Source organism: Papio anubis, unplaced genomic scaffold, assembly GCF_008728515.1.
Source record: "Papio anubis isolate 15944 unplaced genomic scaffold, Panubis1.0 scaffold862, whole genome shotgun sequence".
NCBI classification, from domain to species: domain Eukaryota; kingdom Metazoa; phylum Chordata; class Mammalia; order Primates; family Cercopithecidae; genus Papio; species Papio anubis.
Window position 1 is genome coordinate 1 of NW_022168851.1, and position 20,601 is coordinate 20,601.

The following is a 20,601-nucleotide window of genomic DNA, read 5'->3' on the forward strand; positions in this document are numbered from 1 at the left end:
CTCGGCTCACTGCAAGCTCCGCCTCCTGGGTTCACGCCATTCTCCTGCCTCAGCCTCCCAAGGCATGCACCACTATGCCTGGCTTTTTTTTCTTTTTCTTTTTTTTTAAATTTTTTATAGAGATAGGGTCTTTTTATGTTGTCCAGGCTGGTCTCAAAATCCTGGCGTCAAGTAATCCTTCCACGCGGGCATCCCAAAGTGCTGAGATTACAGGTGTGAGCCACCACATTGGGTCTCTTATACTTACTTTTATGTGAACAATTTTTGATTCTCATTGGACACATTTTTACTCTTTCCCTGTGCTCTTCATTCCTGGAGTGCAGTGGCGCGGACTCGGCTCACTGCAAGCTCCGCCTCCTGGGTTCACGCCATTCTCCTGCCTCAGCCTCCCAAGTAGCTGGGACTACAGGTGTGCACCACCACACCTGGCTAATTTTTTGTATTTTTAGTAGAGACAGGGTTTCACCGTGTTAGCCAGGATGGTCTCCATCTGACCTCATGATCCGCCCGCCTCGGCCTCCCAAAGTGCTGGGATTACAGGCATGAGCCACCGCACCCAGCCAGCAAGCAACACATGCTGCCTCTTTTTAAAGGGACCTGGAGGCTTGGGGCAGACCCTTGAAGGAAGGAAAGAGTTGGTGAGCTGAGGTGGTGACTGAGTTGACATCATGGGCCTCTTTCAGAATCCGTTTCTGAATCCATGTAGCTACTTGATTACAGTTTGGGCTTCTCACCATGATCAGAGCAGTCTTGGTCTATTTTTCTCTTCATTTAAAGGTACAGCTCTGTTGTGAGCAAACAGGCCTTACTCTTGGCTTTTTCCCTTCCACTGTTGCACCATACTTTAATATCCCAAAGCTGTGTCTTAGAGCCTCACTGATTTGAATAACCTGCCGCCCAGAGTTTTTATTGAGTGCCCTAAACAGTTATTTAAACCTTTTATTTTTAGTTTATTTGGCAGAGAAATAAGCTATATTCGCCCTGATGCTTGTTTTACTAGAAAAGGAAACTTGAAGTCACTTGGGTCTACCAGCCCAGTTAACTCTTTAAAGAAAATAGGGTTCTGTTTTGGTTTTTTCTTTGTTTTTGTTTGGTTGATTGTTTCATATGAACCCAAAGTTAACAAGTTGCAAACTTAACAAGTTGTGTTTTTACTTTAACATCTTTATTTGTTTTATACAAACTCTTTCTTTGTCACTTCAGTTTTTAACTCTCTTAGTAAGTAGGGCCTCTAGTAGGGTCTCTGACAATCAGCCGCATCTTTTCTCTCTCTCTTTCTCTACATATACACACATATATTCTCACTGTATCTGTAGTTTTCTGAGTGTGTTGTATAGGTGTTTCTAATCTTTTAATCTCTGATGGTTTTGCCTGTTTTAGGCTGTGATAATGCCATTATCATCTGGAATGTAGGAACAGGGGAAGCCCTTATAAACTTGGACGATATGCATTCAGACATGATTTACAATGTAAGCTGGAACCGGAATGGCAGTCTGATCTGCACAGCTTCCAAAGACAAGAAAGTGAGAGTCATTGATCCCAGGAAACAAGAGATAGTTGCTGTGAGTATTCCTAGTATGAAATCTCAGTAGTCAGGGCACTTGACTGAGTGTGAGCTCTTTGCTTTTTAAGGCAGGCAGCAGTACTGGTCAGTGGGACCCTGTTGTGTGTAGACACTAACTGTGAATAAGAAAAGGCTTATAAAGGCTTCTGTCTCCCCAGTTGTGCTTCTCTCCAGAGTTGTAAATTTTCCAGCTTTTACTCAAGTCTCTCACTTTGTAGCCTTTTTTCACAAAGAAATAGTTTGTATCAGTTCACTAGAGTCCTTAAGAGTTTATAAGTCTTGATCAATTAAACCAATTGGCTGCATTCCTGATTTTGCAGCTTAGTATTGAATATTGATGAATCAGTTCCTCACCCTTTTCCAAACACAACTATTAAAGATGCAACAGGTGGCCGGGCATGGTGGCTCACGCCTGTAATCCCAGCACTTTGGGAGGCCAAGGTGAGTGGATCATTTGAGGTCAGGAGTTTGAGAGAGACTAGCCTGGCCAACATGATGAAACACTATCTCTACTAAAAATACCAAAAAAAAAAAAGGAGCCCGGTGAAAAGCAACAGGTTCTCTAATCAGCTTAGTGTCTTAGTTTCTGCCAACCAAACTGGACCTCAACAAAATCACATACCCTGACAAAAGATGGACATTCGGGTCTTCAGTCAGTGTTGAAACTACACGTAGTGAGTCTGAGAAGGCCTCACTTGCCACACTCTGAGGCCCTTCTTGGGATGTGGTTATTCTTTGGCAGCATTTCTTTTCAAGAGTTGGGCGATGATAGTAGCCGGTGCTTACTGAGCCCTGGGGACTTGCCCAGCCCTGTGTAAAGTGTTTTCTCCACCCGACATCTTCCAAGGGTTGTCCTAGTGCATTCATTAAACTACCAAGGTCAAGGAAGGAGTTAACTAGACAAGGCTTCTTTCTGCCCTATGATATTGGTAGAAATGGTAGGGCGTTCCTAATCTTATGTTATTATCCTTGAGAAACGAACATTCGTCAGGGTCCTTTCGTGTGTTGGATTTTCGCAGTGCATAGACTTGGGTTGGCTGCGGGTTATGGTGGAGAGAGTGAGGCTTCTGAGTCAAATCCTGGCACTCTTGCTGCCTCACGGAGCGGCCTTGGCCAGATCACATAGTATCTCTTTGTTTCCTCATCTGGGGAAGGGGGATGGTTAACACTGACTTCCCTCCTACACCCAGGTGAACATGAATGGCAGTGGGTGAGGTTGGATCTATGCCTGAGTTTCCCCACTCACCTTGTCTTCTTGCAGTTTAATGTGTGGCATGTGCCTTTTTGCTCTCCAGGAGAAGGAGAAAGCACATGAAGGAGCAAGACCCATGAGAGCCATCTTCCTGGCCGATGGCAATGTCTTCACCACTGGGTTCAGCCGCATGAGTGAGCGGCAGCTGGCTCTCTGGAATCCGGTACGCCCTCCCCGGCTTTTCTGCTTGCTTTCACTTGAGTTTTCTGTCTGTTCTAAGCAGGTCTTCCGGTGAGTAAGTAGATTATGGGATTCTTAGTGTAGTTTTCTAAACGCCTGCTCATCTTAAATTGGATGTGAAGTTCTTATCCTCATTGGAGACTTACTGGTAAATGTATTTCAAAGACATACTTTTGATAATCCTGAAGAGGCTGTTGACTATATTTTTTAAAAAGAACGTATGAAGAATCTAGTGTTTTGGATTTGGGAAATAAGTTCATATTTCATAAATAATACGATCAGTTGTTTAAATCAAAATAGTCATGCTTGGGAAAATGTTCATAATTAGCTTAAGTGGGGAAAAATACAACATACATAGAATCAGCTCAATCTCAGTGTGTACATGTGTGGAAAGGAAATAGATCAAAATGATAATAGCTTCTGCCACCCACTGGGCTGTAGGATTTTGGAATATGGAATGATTTTTATGTTCTATTTTATATCTTTCAACTTTTTAAAAGCACACATATTTTATAATTTAAAAAGTACTTTTAAAAAATAAAATAGGGTGGGCACAGTGGCTCATCCCTGTAATACCATCACTTCGGGAGGCTGAGGCAGCTGGATCACTTGAGGCCAGGAGTTGGAGACCAGCCTGGCCAACATGGTGAAACTCTGTGTCTGCTAAAAATACAAAAATTAGCCAGGGGTGGTGGCATGTGCCTGTAATCCTAGCTCTCATGAGGCTGAGGCAGGAAAATCTCTGGAACCTGGGAGGCGGAGGTTGCAGTGAGCCGAGATAGCACTACTGCACTCCAGCCTGGGCAACAGAGGGAGACTCAGTCTTAAAAAAAGAAAAAGAAAACAGTAACAAAGGAGAAGGGTGCTCTCATCATTGTCATGAAATCACATTGATGTATGCGTGCATTATGTTGTCCAGTCAGTGAAATTTTTAGTGAATTGGATCTCATTTAGCATCCCTGTTGCTGTTTCCATGTATGAGTATTGTATGTGCATAGTTCAAAGTTCTATTATTCTAGGAAAATGGCTCACTTAATTAGGATAGAAGAATGTCTAATAAGGTCATAAAAATTTATTTTTAAAAAAATGTATACACACACATATATGTATTATTATCTTCCCCCCAGAAAAATATGCAGGAACCAATTGCTCTTCATGAGATGGACACTAGCAATGGGGTGTTGCTGCCTTTCTATGACCCTGACACCAGCATCATTTACTTATGTGGAAAGGTAAACAGTAATTTTGATGTTTGGTGGTAAATCCTATAAGTGGAAACATTTATCCTTCAGAGATTTAGAGGAGGGGCAATGTGTTGTATCTGTTTACTTTTTCTAATTTGTGTGTGTATGTTATAAGCTAAGGACAGATAATTTGGTATTTTTTAGGTCTTGAGACTGGACTGTGTGCAGCTTGCCAGTTGTGCAATGATAACACGCCATGTTCCATACTTTTGACTGAAGCAGGGGTTGGGCTGGAGTGCTGGGGAAAATGCTCCAATCAGGGCGCTCTTGTGAAAAAAAGAAGACACACTGGTGTTTCATTTTCACCTAGCAGTGCTACCTGATTGGTGATTTTAGATTTATCTGTACTTGTGTCAGGGATGGGCAACCAGTTGGCCACATCGAATGCTGAAATTTGTTGGATAACCCTAGATGAGCATGTGTGTACTTAGTACCACACACCATAGACTTGGAAGGAGAATGGTGCTTTGTGGATGCAAACTTTTGAGGGCCTCAAAGACTCTCCAGAGGGTTCTTGTTTCTGGGGGTTCAGTGCCAGGGCCCTGGGCTTGAAGATACGAGGCCTGACTAAAGCTCAGGGGTGATAATAGTTATAGGGAGACTCCACACTGAACTCCAAAAACCTTCCTCCTGCCTTATGAGCTCAGCATGCCTACACTGTGGGTAGCTTTGTGATTTCATTTTTTAAGTGGGAACCTTATAATTCCCCCCCCTTTTTTTGTAGGCTCAATTTCCCTTAGAACTTTTTGTAGTTGAAATAATTTAATAACAGTAGAGCTGTTGAGGTAGTCCCCAGACCTGTTAGATAGCCCTTCGCTGGGTGGTAAAGCTGGTGATGTTTGCTTTTCATAGTTGATTGAGCATGCTGCAGACCTGCTTTACATTTTTATAGGTCATTGTTTTAGAAACAGAGATCTTGTCTGTTTCCTTGAAAGCCATTTTACTGCAGATGTTAACAGGTGTTAAGTACATTTACCTTGCCATTGTTGCCCTTGACTGAATTAAAGCAAACAAAATGAGCAGTTACTCAGATATTAGTAACATTAGATGGAAAATTCTTTTGGGTATGCAGAAATGACTAGTAAGGGTTTAGCTTCTTTTCCATTGCTTTAGATATCTCAATCATTGAGACAAATGGAAATCATGAGAACTGGGAGCACTGTTGAGGCATGATACCACCTAGCTATTTTTGTCTTCTTCTTTCTTACATATATGTATATCTCCTCTCTGCCAGACAAGATTGCCATCATTGTTCAGGTTGGTGTAACTGTGTGACAATTATTTGTACTTAGACTAACATATGCTTCAGCACTTAAAGATATCTGACTCTTCTAAGCAAGAAAGTAGTAGAATTGTACACATTGCCATGAGATGGCACATTCTGAGGATACTCACTAAAACTGAGTTTCTTCATTAGAAAAATCTCACTTTTTATCATCAATATCATCAGTGCCTGGTATTGGTGCCCTTAGGTCTGTGAACAGCATTGCGTTATACTTAAATCAATAATTGCATTCTCAGCAATTCTCTTAGTCTTTGTTTGTTTGTTTGTTTTTCGAAGTTGAATTGCAATGTAGCTGTTTGGCAGAGGCATTAACGTTTTTGCCCTAACCCTGGCCTGGTGCCGAGGCTCAGGGGAGTAAAATTAAAGCCTTTTGTAGGAGGCCAAAGAGACCTCTTAAAAGGCATGCTAGTATTTGATAAGTGAGGAGTTACTTTGTGAGGAAAAGAAACTGTCATATGCTTTAGGCAAGCCTCTTTATGAGGAAGAAAAGGTCAGCTACTGAAGTGGGGTCCCAACTAATGCTGGGTTTATAGAGGAAAGAGACACCCACATAATCCAGAGGTTTCAGTTAACAATCAGACACAGACTTGTCTCTGGTTTCTTACAGGGTGACAGCAGTATTCGCTATTTTGAGATCACGGATGAATCCCCGTACGTCCACTACCTCAACACATTCAGCAGCAAGGAGCCTCAGAGAGGGATGGGTTACATGCCCAAGAGGGGACTTGATGTTAACAAATGTGAGATTGCCAGGTAAAGAATCGAGATTGTCAAGTATTCTAGGTTGGTGTAACTGTGTGACAATTATTTGTACTTAGACTAGCATATACTTCAGATCTTAAAAATATCTGACCATTCTGAGCAAGAAAGTAGTAGAATTGTACCCATTGCCGTCAGATGGCACTTTTCTAAGGATACTCACTAAAACCGAGTTTCTTCATTAGGAAAAAATCTCACTTTTTTTTTTTGAGACAGAGTCTTGCTCTGTTGCCCATGCAGAAGTGCAGTGTTGTGATCTCGGCTCACTGCAACCTTCACCTCCCTGGTTCAAGCAATTCTCCTGCCTTAGCCTTCCAAGTAGCTGGGATTACAGGCACCCACCACCACACCCAGCACATCTCACTTTTTATCATCATCTGAATGCCTGGTGATACCAGAGCAATACAGCTACAAGGAATTCTATGAAGCCCATTTCTTTCTATCCTTGTGTGTACTGTGGAATTAGTACCTCATTTCCTGCCCAGATAACTGAAGTGCAGCAATTAAGTGGCATAGCTGGGGTGTATTGCACACCTACTGAAATAGTGAAACGTGCTGGGCTTCATAGAATGTCTTGTAGCTGTATTGCTCTGGTATCACCAGGCATTCAGATGATGATAAAAAGTGAGATGTGCTGGGTGTGGTGGTGGGTGCCTGTAATCCCAGCTACATTTTTTAATCTTCGAACTGAGGTCATGGTCAGTGTTCCCTGGTGGGCAATGGGGGAAGCCTGGCTGAGGATGGAAAGGGGGCAGTTTTCCTACCCTATGAGTGGAAGAACCAGAATCAGAACTGTATTTGGGGCCCCACTGGTCCTAAAATAGAGAAACCAAAGGTCCTACAGTGGGGCGATAGGTTAGCTTGATTTAGGAAGTTCAGCTATGATTTAATTTCTACCTCTCTGTACTACTTCTGATTTTTAAAAAATTCATATTCTAAATGCTGGGCTTCCTAAGGGACAGGCTTTTTTCTCATGCTAGTCAACAAATGTACCCTCTGAGACTCAGTGACCACTAGCCATTTCAACCAACAGAATAATTAGCATTACATCATCACATGAAGGGTCATACCAAACATTTGTATAACACTGTGTTTATACAGACTTTTAAAAACCTTGCTGTTCTGATCTCACAATTAAAGAATTGATGCTTATGTCTTTCAAAATAAAAGTAAAAGAATTTTTATAAGCCCCCTTTTTATATTAATCTCTAGTAAAAATACAAAAATTAGCTGTGTGTGGTGGTGGGTGCCTGTAATCCCAGCTACCTGGGAGGCTGAGGCAGGAGAATCCCTTGAACCCGGAAGGTGGAGGTTGCAGTGAGCCAAGATGGTGCCACTGTACTCCAGCCTGGCCAACAGAGTGAAACTGTCTCAAACAAACAAAAACAAACAAACCAAAACTTTCTATGGGAGTTTTTGTTTGTTTGTTTTAGTTGGAATAATGAAGGAAAGCTGTTACAGATAATTGAAAATTGTGGTTTAAACCAAACTAATCAAAATGTGGTTCAAAATAGACTGAATTCGAGTTTATGATTACATCCAGTATTTCAAAACACATTTGTTGTCATCTAAAAGTTCCACATACTATAAACACAGTTGTTTGGAATGTCTCCGATTTATGAAGTGTTTCTTGAGCATTTATTGTATGGCAGGCACTGTGCTAAATATGCTACTTGCTACCTCTTACTTTTCATAACAATCCTATGTGGTAGGTGTTACTTTTATCCCCGTTTTATGGATGAAGAACTTAAGGCTTGCTGAGGTTGTCACACTCTCATGGGTTTTAGTAGTACAGCTGGAAGTCAAAGCGAAGTCAGTCTTTTTATTTGCTATACTAACCACAGAATTTTCATTAAATCGGTCTTTAAAAATGTTTTTGGGCCAGGAGTGGTGGTTCACCCTCTAATCCCAACACTTTGGGAGGCCAAGGTGGGAGGATCACTTGAGCCTGGGAGTTCAAGAGCAGTATGGACAATCTAGTGAGACCCTGTCTCTACAAAACATTAAAAAAATTAGCCAGGTGTGGTAGTATGTACCTGTGGTCCCCGTTACTCCAGAGGCTGAGGTGGGAGGATTTGCTTGAGCCCAGGAGGTCAAGGCCTCAGTGAGCTTGTGCCACTGCACTCCAGCCTGGGCGATAGAGCAAGACCCGGTCTCAAAAAAAAAAAAAAAAGTTTTTGGTGTATTTGGGACTCTTTTGGTTTTTGGTTTAAATAGTAAAGAGGCACATTTGACACAACCTTCCCTTTAAAGAGGACGATGATTTTATAAACCTTTACCACCCTGAGCTCTACTCAGCTTTTGTTCCCCTGATGCGTTAGAGCAATGTATCTGCCAGGTTGTCTTCAATGGACTCCTGCCCAGTATCAGATGCCAAAGGCTGCAGGTTTCCAGGAGAAATGAGTTTCACTGGTTTTGCATATTTGATGTGGCCGTGTCTTCTCTGACTTAAACTCTTGGAATTCAAAAAACATTTCCCCAGCAGCATTGACGCCTACACTCAACTCCCCCCTTGCACACGAGCCATTTGATCTGGTGATCTGGACAGAATGCTCACTAAGGCCACCTCTTTTGCCAGGAGCTTTAGAGAGATTTTTTTATTGTTTCCCATCTTGACTGACAAAGAAAATTGGCTGGACCTTATCAGAGTCATCATAAGAGAAGTCATTTCTGGTCTGTTTAGTTCTCTTGTACAATACAAACAAAAATGTTTTACCTTTCTTCCCCATTACAGAACTCTTTGCTCCCTTCTTCCAATATTACAGTGCAAGTTGCTTTACATTCTCTTTCCACATTTTGGATAGTTTCACATTTTTTCTTGAGTGTCATGTACGAGGTGGTTTGCTTGGAAGGGAAAATCATAATCCTACGATTTTTTTGGTTTGTTTTCTAAAAGTCATATTTATACTTACACATGTTCAACCACCTCAAGCTGGCAGAAGACCTTGTACCCACGTTGCATTGTAGATACAGTCTAACAGATGTGTGTTCTTTCCTGTATGTTGACATGGTAATTTTTTCACAAGTGAGTCAGTTTCAGTGTTGCTATTATTTCTACCAGTTTGTCTGCCCCCCAGATAATTGGCATCATACATAGACCTCTACTCATGGTTCTTGTCTCCAGTCTGCCATTTCCTAGCATAGTGACTCTTAGCTTCCGTTCTGTCATCTTGTCAACTAGGAACACTAAGTTCTGCCTATTCCCAGGGTGGATCAGTTGCGGGGATGGATAAAGAGGCACTTGACATTTCAGACAACATTGTAGAAAACTCATTATTCATCCTGTTAGTCAACCTCATATTTCACTAAATGCAACTTTGCCTTTATTTCCCCTCTGAAGATTCTTCAAACTTCATGAGAGAAAGTGTGAACCTATTATCATGACTGTTCCCAGGAAGGTGAGTGCTCAGTTTTCTAGACAATCCATGTTTTAAACAAATGTAAAAATGAAATTCAAAAATCCCAGGCCTTTCTTCTTCCTTACCCGTGGGTGCCAAATGTCTCTTGTAGTCTGACCTTTTCCAAGATGACCTGTATCCTGACACAGCGGGGCCAGAGGCCGCGCTGGAGGCAGAAGAGTGGTTCGAGGGCAAGAATGCAGACCCAATCCTCATCTCCTTGAAGCACGGGTATATTCCAGGCAAAAACAGGGATCTCAAGGTGGTCAAGAAGAACATTCTGGATAGCAAGCCCACTGCAAACAAGAAGTGCGACCTGATCAGCGTCCCCAAGAAAACTACAGACACAGCCAGTGTGGTGAGGACCACTGACTGGAGTGCAGGGGTGCTTGGCTGGTTCGGGCTTTATCGTCTGGAAAGCCCTTGTGGTCCGGGGCGTCGGCGAGTACTGTCCCAGCTGGGTGCACGGGGGTTTTCAGTAAATGAAAAAGTGGGAGAAGGTCCTCGGTCACGTGATGGTGGTGGTTTGTGGCCACACTTGCCTCCTTTAATGGAGTTAAAGCTCCTTTAGCCCCATTAAAGGAACCAAGTGTGGCCACAAACCACCAAGATTTGGATAGGTATCAGTCTTCCTTCTCTGATTTGGGTAGAAATAAAATATCATGGGAGCGTGGGGTCATAGGCACCAGGGAGAGGAGGTCCCTGGAAGGAGGCAGTGGCAAGTGTTCAGATGTAGCTAAGTGGTTACGACAGAAGGATCTGGCTGTGTGGGGTTGGCAACAAGGGGGATTTAGGCAAGAGCCCTTTGGGTGGTGGGGTGAAGGGAATCGAGCCTGCCTTTGACTCGCTGTGGCCACTGGAGAGTGCTGCTGTTGCCGGGAGAGCAGGTCCTGGGTAAGAGAGGAGGAGTGGACACACAGGGCAAGGGTTTCCCTCCCAAGAAGGAGCCTCCCAGATGGCAGGAGCTCTGTAGCCTCTGGGAGAGTCAGCCCTCGCTCTGGTCAGATAGAAGTTACTCTTGATGGAATGATTGGGGTGGTTGTGATGTAGGGCACTCTTGAAGGAGCCTGTTTTGTCCTATAGTCTAATTGGGACCCAGGAGACCCTTTATTTGAGTAAATGCACAGGCTTCGGGATCAGAAGTGGCACTGTGACACTGTGACACAGTCGCTTTGCCACGGGGTTTCAGATAGATCGGCCAGTGCTCATTGGGTTCAAAGCCCCAGATGCAGTAGGGCTTTGATGTCTCTTTTCAACTTGGTGACTATGGCTTGCCATTTGCAAAACAGAAAACTGCATTTTATATCTTACAAGTTTTGAACTGTGTTGAACTTTGTTTACTGCATTTTAATCACTGCCTCCTTTTTTTGTTTGTTTTCTTAGCAAAATGAAGCCAAGTTGGATGAGATTTTAAAAGAGATCAAATCTATAAAAGACACAATCTGCAATCAAGATGAGCGTATTTCCAAGTTAGAACAGCAGATGGCGAAGATAGCAGCCTGAAGGTCCCACCCCCACCCCTACAAAAAAATGGGAGCAAGAACTTGTGCTTGGGAGCTGGTTGTTGGTGTGGTCCTAGGGAGGGCGGAAAGGGAGGCACTGCCATTTGGAGACATTCCATTTCAGAGTTGTCAACCAGCCATAGGCCACATTCCAGTAAGAACTCAATTTGTCTCCCAAATTTGCAGAAACAAAACGTGATTTAAAAGCTGAGCTTTTTATCAGAAAGCTTTTTTGATGTTTTAAGTGTTATGTGACTTGTTGAACTTTTTAAAAAGTGCTACTTTTAAAATCCCAGATACTCTGAATTTTAGAAAACAAACTAATTCTGATTGTGTCGTGCCCAAGTACCCTTTTTTTTTTTTTTTTAAATGAATAGGGACCAATGCCACATTGCTTTTTATATTTCTTTCTTTTTTAATGTTGCCAAAACCAAAAGTAGCTTTGTTTTCCTTTGTATTTTGCTACTTTGCAGTATTTGTGTGTGGTTTTTTTTCCTTAATTTGAAAGGGACAGCACTGTGTATGTTTATAAACTAAATGAAGATAAGATATTATTTTGTATAAACATTCATCTGAGAACAATCAAAGCAGTAGCCACATGGTGCTGGCTCCTTTGCAGCACAAACCTGGTCATTTTGATGACTGTACAACAGGAAGACTTGAAAAATCACGTGGATTCATATTACCACCGCTCTCATTTCATGGAGTCTTCTGATCAAAAAAACTCACATCGTATTTCTTCCTTTCCTTTCTCTTTTCTAGAAATCGGGTGTTTGTACCAGAATGGAATTTTGCTTCTTGGTTATCCTGTGCTTCAGATGATTATAATCTAACCCAAACTAGCATGTGTTTCTGCAGTTTGTTACACACCTAGGATCTATTGCATTCATCACTTTAAACATCATGTTTCAGGTTTCAGGTTTTGGTCAATACTTGACAAGGGTGCCCGGGACAGGAAGACGTGTGTACTGCTGAGTGTTCGTTCTTGCCCTTTTCAGCAGCTTGCCCAGCTCTTGAGTACAGTGGTGGGGACTAAAAATGAGGGCATTCGGAGAGGGGTATTTGCCCTGGGTGATCCTGTGTCCCCGTGCTGTCCCCATGCTATGTTGGAGGAGGAAGTGGCTCTTCTTCCACCAACAAAGCTCCTGCTCTACCCTCTTCCTCACATGTGCTGCGACCTCTCTCAGGGCTCTCTCAGCCATTCCTTCTTTCCTGCCTGCCTTTTAGCTCTAACCACATTAAGCTAAGATGAGGCCAGAGGGTGCGATTAAATGAATATTGAGACTGAGGAGAATGATCAAGAGTGAAGCAGAAACAGGAATGCAGACCTCTGCTGTAGCTTTAATGTGTACAAACATGTCCCTCTGCACAACTAATCTGCCCCGCCTCTCCATCTCTCACCAAGGCTGCATCAAAGCACAGAGGCTCCCCGGACTTGGAGGGGGCCAGAGACTGAGCTCTGGTTGCCTGTTCATTCCTCGGTTAGCTAGAACTTTGCCCCATTTCCAATTTCTTATAGTGCATGCTTGGGAAACAAGATGTAAGGAGCCTCTGTTCTGGAAGGGGCTGTCTGTGATTGAACGTGAAATGTGTAGTGCCATTGGGACCATGAAGGGAATTCTTGCACATGCTCGTGCTGGTGTGGGCGTGGGACTGGTTGGAAACGTCTGTATTCAGGGAGCCAGGGTGAGGGCAGAGTGTGGTGGCAGCTGAACTTGGAGTAATGCCCGTATAGAAAAAGGACCATGTTCTTATCCAGCCAATATTGGGAGTGCTGTCTCCACCATTTCAGGGCATCTGAATGTTTGATGTGGTTTCGTGTGTGTGTATGTGTGTGTTTAATATTGAAGTGGATCATGAGATGTAAAGAAAACAATAATGACAATGAGTTATATTCAAACCTGTATTTGTTTCTTTATCAGTGTAATCTGCTGAGGACCTTTGTGTCTAAGATTCAGAAATGTTTTAAGGTTCTGATATCGAATTAATGAAGTAAACAAAGTTGTTGATGGTGGTGAAACACCGTAGGGCATGTGGTTCAAAGAGAAGCAGGAGGGCAAGGGAAAGTTACCCTGATATTAGTTTGTAGCTTATGACTTATTTAATGAATAAGCCCAGCCAAACTCAGAGTAGGCGCCCAAAGCATTGTGGATTATTTTCCTATTTTGTCTTTTTTTTTTTTTTTTTTTTTTTTTTAAGCCCTGACATCCCGGAAGAGGACAGTGAATTATTCCTACGTCGGCTCTTATAGAGTGGCCATAGTGTTCTGTCAAAACACTTGCTTCCATTTTCAGAGATAAAAATCATTGATTACAAAATGGTGTTTGTGTTTATTTCACACCTTGGCTGTCTGTGAGGCAGCCCCCACCTCTCTGCCTGACATAGCTTCTCTGACTTTGGTGGATGAGCATGGAGGCATACTCCTCGCTGGGGGTGAGTACAGGGGAAGCGCGTGCGGGTGGCTCAGCTCAAGTGCAAGTGAGGTCTCCAAGCCAGTTAAGCACTGTGTTTTGGCTTCCAACAGACCTGGGCCTTTGGATCCTGCCTCAGACCTTTGCCAGCGGTGTGTCCTGGGATGGGGTTCCTAATCCCTGTGAGTCCCTTTTCTTGCGAAGAGGATGATAATTCCATGTAGTTCAGATGAGAGGAATACCTGTGTGGCCACACAAAGAACCCTCGCTGCATGGCTGCCACTGTTCTATTATACTATGAGTTGATTTCCTGACAGAGCCTTTGAAAGCAGTTTTTCTTCAGTAGAAGCAATATTCTCTTGGCTCAGCTGTGACTTTTATTCCAGCAGGCTTCTAGGGTGAGTTGAATTGCAGGGCTTCCCTTTTGAACTATGACATTGTCTCGTGACATTTCAGTGATTGTAGCAAAGAATTTCCCACTGTTTGCTTTTTCTGAATGTTTGTGAATATGATGAATAGTCAGCATAAAGCTCCCCTTCCTCAAAGGCCTTATCTTAAAGTTGCTTTAGTCTGTGAGAAGAATGGCAGCCATGTTCTTAGTCCACCCGTGGCTGCAGGAAGTAGAAGCTGGCAGGGCTCTCTGTAGACCCGAGGTGCCCGCAGTCAGCCGGGAGACGCGTGGTAGTCTGTTTATGACTAACTTGTTTTCTCACTCGGGCCACCTTGATTCTTTGCCAGAAGACCTGAAGGTCAGCATGCTGGCCCCAGACAGCCAGCCAGACCTCGTCTGGGGGGAACTTCCATTTTTTTTTTTTAAGGTCACTTCCCTTGCTCTACTTGGTATTCTACATCCAGAAAAACTCTTTGTTGGCTCTTAAGAATCTGTTAACTCTAAGTGGCCCCTTCTCTTTCTGCTGGCACATTAAAGTATCCCAGTGCTGGCGGTGGGTCACGGACATAAGTCACTGTCAAGGGCACACCTTTCCTGCTTCAGACGGGCAACCCTTGATGTCCAGGCTGGACAGTGCCCTTTGTGCTCTTTTGTTCACTAAAAAGAAGTCCCTTGCCAAAGAATGTAGGGGTGGCAGTTCTTTCCTGCGAGAAGGGGGTATGTGCGGGGTGGACAGCCTTTCCAGAGGGCAGTCTGGCAAGTGTATCAAAAGCCTTAAATGTTTTCTTAAGACCCAGGGTTCCCACCTTTGGAAATTTTGTCCCAGGGAACTAGTGGGAAGTATATTCAGGAATTAGAAGAGTAAAATCAACTCTGCAGAAGGGGGTCAGTAAGTTACTTGTCATATTCATATGTTATAATACTGTTTCATTATTTAAGGTCATTTAAAAAGAGTATTGAGGCCAGATGCTGTGGCTCAAGCCTGTAATCCCAGCACTTTGGGAGGCCGAGGCAGGCGGATCACGAGGTCAGGAGATCGAGGCCATCCTGGCTAACACAGTGAAACCCTGTCTCTACTAAAAATACAAAAAAATTAGCCGGGCGTGGTGACGGGCACCTGTACTCCCAGCTACTCGGGAGGCTGAGGCAGGAGAATGGCGTGAACCCAGGAGGCAGAGCTTGCACTGAGCCCAGATCGTGCCACTGCACTCGAGCCTGGGCAACAGAGCAAGACTCCATCTCCAAAAAAAAAAGAGTATTGAATAGGAAAGATTAAAAAAAAATAGTAAAATAGAGTCAATTCCAACTTGGGTTTAAAATATATACCTACCTAGGTTGAAGGATGAAAGTATATTATTTCTGGGTGCTGGATGTCATTACCAAGTTTTTTCTGTGTATTCCAAGTGCCCTACAGTGGACTGTGTTGCTGATGTCAGCAGAAAAAGTAAAAGTGTGTTTACAAAGTAATTCTCATCAGCTTTCTACCCCATGGAGTCACTCTACAGTAAATGATGTTAGTTGGCTTATCCATTTAGAAGTAAGATGGGGAAGAAAGTGAAGTCCATTGGACCTCATAAGAACATTCAGGACCAGAACTTCTAGTGAGAAGTGTAGGTCTCCTAATACAGATATGTAAGACCACCCCAGAACAGATGGTTTGTGACAAACTTTTTAAAGGATATATGCATATACAATGTATACTTATGTGTGGAATAAATACCAGAAATGTTGTTATTGCTATAGGGAAGTAAAGTTGTGTGTAATTTCTATTTAATCCTATTTTTCTGAATTTATACATTTCTATAAATATATTTATTCCCAGAAAGGCATTATTAAAATTAATATATTAGTGATAAGTTAATAATTATTAAGATAAGCATAAATCAGTGGAGATGTTTGAAATGGTGCAGCAACATTTGGTTAGCTGTGGGGGCAGCAGGGACACCAATATACATTCTTAATGGGAGTCCACAGTTAAAACCTATCTTTTTCTATTTAGAAGAAAGTAAGTCCCTTTTAATCTATACTTCAGACAAGAGAAAAAAAATGTAAGCCCTAAAGCAATGCAATACATCACAAAAGAAAAGACAGATTGGCTATATAAAAATTAAATTATGTAAGACTTTAATACGGCAGAAAATGAAGGTCATCGGAACTGGGAAATATGTTTTCTTCCAATATAGTAAGGGCTAAGTATACTTGGATATGCTTCATCTCAGCTGCAGCTGCTGCCTCTGTTTGAAACGTGACGTGTGAAATGTTAAGTCCCAGGCAGCTGATGTGCAGATGGCAGCCATCCTCATCCCTCCTGTGGGAACCAAGTCCACCAGCAAATGGCTTATTCTCAACTTCGAACTTTGGGGCGTGGGGTGGGGGTGTGTTCACTAGGCGACGCTGTCCGTGTTGTGCCGGGTGAAAGTTCCCCTGTGGCGAGTGTCAGGAGGGCTGGGTAGGAGATGGGAATTACTGCACATCCAAGATCCTTGAGGATAAGGTGGCTGCTGAGTTGGTTGGATTGGCTAAACTGTGGAGGAAGGTGAGTTTAGAGAGGCAGATGGGATCCTTCAAATTCATTGTAGTTGGAGTTTAATTCATGTGAACGAAAATGGGTAAGAGGGCAGATTTTAGGATCCTGAGTTTAGTGAGTGGCAGATAGAGGGTGAGGCACACGGGTCCCTGACAGGCTTCATGGTGAGGGGCTAGAAAGCAATGTCGGGGCCATTGCCTAGGAAGCCTGAGGGCAGAAGTCAGAGGAGGAAGTTATTCCACCTCAGGACTCAACTTGGAAGACAAGTAAACAGGTCTCTTCTGCTGTCAGAAAAAATCTGTACACTTGAGCTTGGGCACTCACCACTGGGTGCTTAGTTTTGTTCTTTGAGTAGCTTCCTCACACTGATCTCAAAGAGTAAGTGGACTTTTAGGGAAGGACTTTCTGGTGGGTTTGGAACAGAACTGGGGAGAAGTGGCTCAGACAAAGGCCCGCAGGCAGCTGTGGGGGCAGAGAAAGCTTTGGGCTGCCAGAGAGGAACAGTCATCTGTGTCTTCGAGGGGAAGAGCAGGGAGCGGGCCTAGTTACAGTGGAAAGGGGTCACACACACGGTGCCTGGGCCCCCGAAATGCTGTGGAACGCGGTCAGGGGGCTGGTTGCCAAGGTTGTCCAGGCTCCTCTCCACTGGGTGCCTCTCAGGCCCCCAGCAGCAGGGCTCCCTTCCCAGAAGCCATGTACCTCTCATCGCCCATTTCCTAATCTCCTCTCCCCCACTAGGTAGGGTTGGATTCGTCTTGGCATTCACTGGGTGAGAATTTGTATTTACAGTGAGAGTGTCACGGGGCTGGAGAGAACTGTAGTGCAGCAAGTGACCCCTGGTCCAGTCAGGAGAGGTACTCAGGCTGATGCTCAGTGCCCTGAGGGGGTTCAGCAACAACATCCAAGCTTGGGGGCTCTAGTGATGAGGTCTGAGAACTAGGAAGTGCCCCCTCCATGACAGGGAGCTGTTGCAGCTTCATTTCTGTGCGGAGATGCTATTTGGGTTGTGGAAGTTGGAATAATACCTCTTGGTGAACAAAATCCTGGGCTGCTTATCACCATCCCCACCTACAGCTCCCCAAATGTAAAATGAGTTCTTATCGCCCTAAGCAGTGTCTTCAAGAGGCAGTGGCCCAGAATGCCTCATAAGCCACAAGGTGGAGATTCCATCTGGGGATCTGGCCACCTGTCAGGTGCCTCCCCATGTAGATACCAGTCTAGTGTCTGAACAGCCTTGTAACTGGTTTCTCTGCCTCCAGCCACCTGTTCCCTGTTTTGCTTCTAGAGTGATGTTTTCTGTCAAAGTCTCTGAAGGAGATACAAGTGAGTATCCCTTTTGTCTACAGGAGGAAGTTCATGCTCTTCTACCTCTGAGCCTCCTTGACTCCTGTCTCTTCTGTCGTATCCCACACCCAGGCTCTTGTTTCACAGTGCGTCCATATCCCAGCTACTTCTCACACCTCCACGGTGACTCCCCTAGCCTGTGCTCCCATCACTTCTGCGTGGACAGAGCCTCTGTATTAGCATTCTCCAGAAGAGAACCAATAGGGTCTGTCTGCATGAGGGAAGAGGAGAGATCGGGATGTATTATAAGGAATTGACTCACATGATTATGGAGGCTGCTAAGCTCCAAGATCTGCAGTCAACAAACCAGAGAGACCCAGGAGAGCTGAGTTTTTCAGTTCAGATCAGAAAGCAACTAAAAACTGAGGTCCCAGCTTGAAGGCAGTCAGGCAGGAGTAATTCTTTTTCTTTTTCTTTTTTTCTTTTTTTTTGAGATGGGGTCTCACTCTGTCTCCCAGGCGGGAGTGCAGTGGCATGATCTTGGCTCACTGCAGCCTCTGCCCCCTGGGTTAAGCAGTTCTCCTGCCTCAGCCTCCCAAGTAGCTGGGACTACAGGCATGCGCCACCACGCCTGGCGAATTTTTGTATTTTTAGTAGAGACAGGATTTCCCCATGTTGGCCAGGCTGGTCTTAAACTCCTGACCTCAGGTGATCTGCCCACCTTGGCCTCCCAAAGTGCTGGAATTACAGGCGTGAGCCACCGCACCCGCGAGGAATTTCTTCTTAGCCTTTTTGTTCTATTCAGGCCCTCAACGAAATGGATCCGCCCATCCACACCAGAGCGAGCAACCTGCTCTACTCAACCCACAGATTCAAATGTTCATTTCATCCAGAAAACCCTCACAGACACACCCAGGGTAACGTGTCACCAGATATTTGGGCACCCCGTTGCCCAATCAAGTTGACAAGGTTAACAATCACAGCTTCCTAACCCAGCTTCCCCCAGCCATTTGAATCTGTTCTCAGAGCTGCAGCCATAGTCACCTTTTCAGGTATTAAGGCGGGGGAAGGCATGCTAAGGCCCATGGGCTAACTCCAACCTGCCGGAAGCTTCTTTGTAGCCCACGAGCTAAGAATGGTTAGAATGGTTTTTATATTTTTAAATGGTTGGGGGAAAAACAAGATTTACTGACAAGTAAAAAATGATACGAAATTCAAATTTCAGTGTCCATCAGTAAAGCTTATTGGAACACACCATGCCTTGTCTGTGGCTGCTTTTGCTCTATACTTGAAGAGTTGAGTAGCTGCAACAGAGATTGTATGGCCACAAAGCCTAAAGTATTTACTGTGTAGCCCTTTAAGAAAAAGCTCGTTGACCCCTGTATCTAAGGCTTCAAACCCTCCGTGGTTTCCCATCCCACTCAGAATAAAAACTAAATCCTCACCACTAGCTTAGGAGGCCCTGTGTTGCCTGCCCTGCCGCCCCTCATCCTCTCCTGATGTTCTCTTGTGTTCAGGAGGCCTCCTACTTCTGAGCTTCGCATGTGCTGTTCTCTCGGGAGTGCCCATCCTTTCCCCACCTCCAGTGTCTGCCCTTCCCAGCATTTCATCTGACCCCCATACGTAAATAGTGCCCGTAGCATCCTAGTGCCACTGATAGCTGATCTATCATCTCATTGGAGTTTTGACTGTCTTCCCTGAATTGAATATAAGCCGCATGAGGACAGGCACTGGTTTCCTTCACCAGGATCCCCAGAATCTGGCATGATGTGTCAATCAGTACTTACTGAATAGTTGAAAATATAGACATTATCTGGGATGGGAATACATATTGCATTATCTGCCCAGCAGTGCTTTTCTCACCGAATAAGACTGTCCCAGACCACAGTCAACTCCAGGTGACCCATGAGCCCCTTGGAGCCACCATCAGGGGCATCAGATCTGGGTTTTCCTTTATGGGGGCCTGGGAGTTGGGGAAGCCAGGCACCACACAGGAAGAGCAGGTACACAGTGATGAAGAGGGCTTCTGGGTCCCTGTAGCTCCCCAAGTCCATGCCTAAGGTCCAGCTTTATTTCTGATCTTAAATTCCAGGAAATATCCCAGGACTCCTATTGCCAGGCCCCTGGCCTTCTCAAACAACACCAAGGTTTCTCCCCTAAAGACCCCTTACCAGGGGTCTTTGAGGCCAGGTAATTGAGGATGTCTGCCAGAGGCATGGATTCCTCCAGCCGCTACCCTCTGGGGAAGAATCACAGAGTCTGGAGTACATTTCTAACATTTGTTTGTCCTCTGGCCTTCCAAGCCTGGGACAAGCAGCACTGGCCACCCCCAGTCCAAGCAGACCCAGTGAGCTGGGGAGCCCCTGTTTTCTTCCACTCGAGAAATGGCTTCATGCTGCAGTCTCCAGCCCAGAAACTGGTTCCTAGTGCCACCCAGATTGGCAACCAAAATCTGGGGCCGAAAGTAAGCTCCCCAGAGCTCTGTTCCCATTTGAGAAAGGGAATTGAATCCTGGCTGGACCAGGCCCACAGTGGACCATTTCCCCTTTGGATGATTCAAATCAGCAAGCTGTAGCCCCGGGAGCCCGCCTCGCAGCAGGAGAGCGGGGGAGGGCAGGCAGTTGGGCGTGACTTCCCCTCCCTTCTGGGCCTTGCTTGCAAGGAGCTCTGTTCTTATTCTATTTCATGAGACCGTTGCTTTCATTCAAACAAAAGGTCCCATTGTGAGTAAACTGAAAAGACCACTGCACTGAGAAACAAGTGGCACAACCAGCAAGACTCTTGCTTTCCTCGGAGGAAGGAAC

General features: G+C 44.5%; 1 protein-coding gene across 1 annotated transcript; it reads left to right on the top strand.

Moving 5' to 3' along the window:
* The first annotated feature begins 573 nt into the window (after positions 1 to 573).
* On the top strand, positions 574 to 13,502 carry LOC101008548 (coronin-1C). The gene is made up of 7 exons (XM_031662691.1): positions 574 to 1,562; positions 2,860 to 2,979; positions 4,124 to 4,228; positions 6,133 to 6,278; positions 9,625 to 9,682; positions 9,795 to 10,040; positions 11,066 to 13,502. Exons 1-7 carry the CDS (start codon positions 1,362 to 1,364, stop codon positions 11,183 to 11,185), a joined length of 996 nt encoding a protein of 331 aa, XP_031518551.1. The 5' UTR covers positions 574 to 1,361; the 3' UTR covers positions 11,186 to 13,502.
* Positions 13,503 to 20,601: the final 7,099 nt, after the last annotated feature.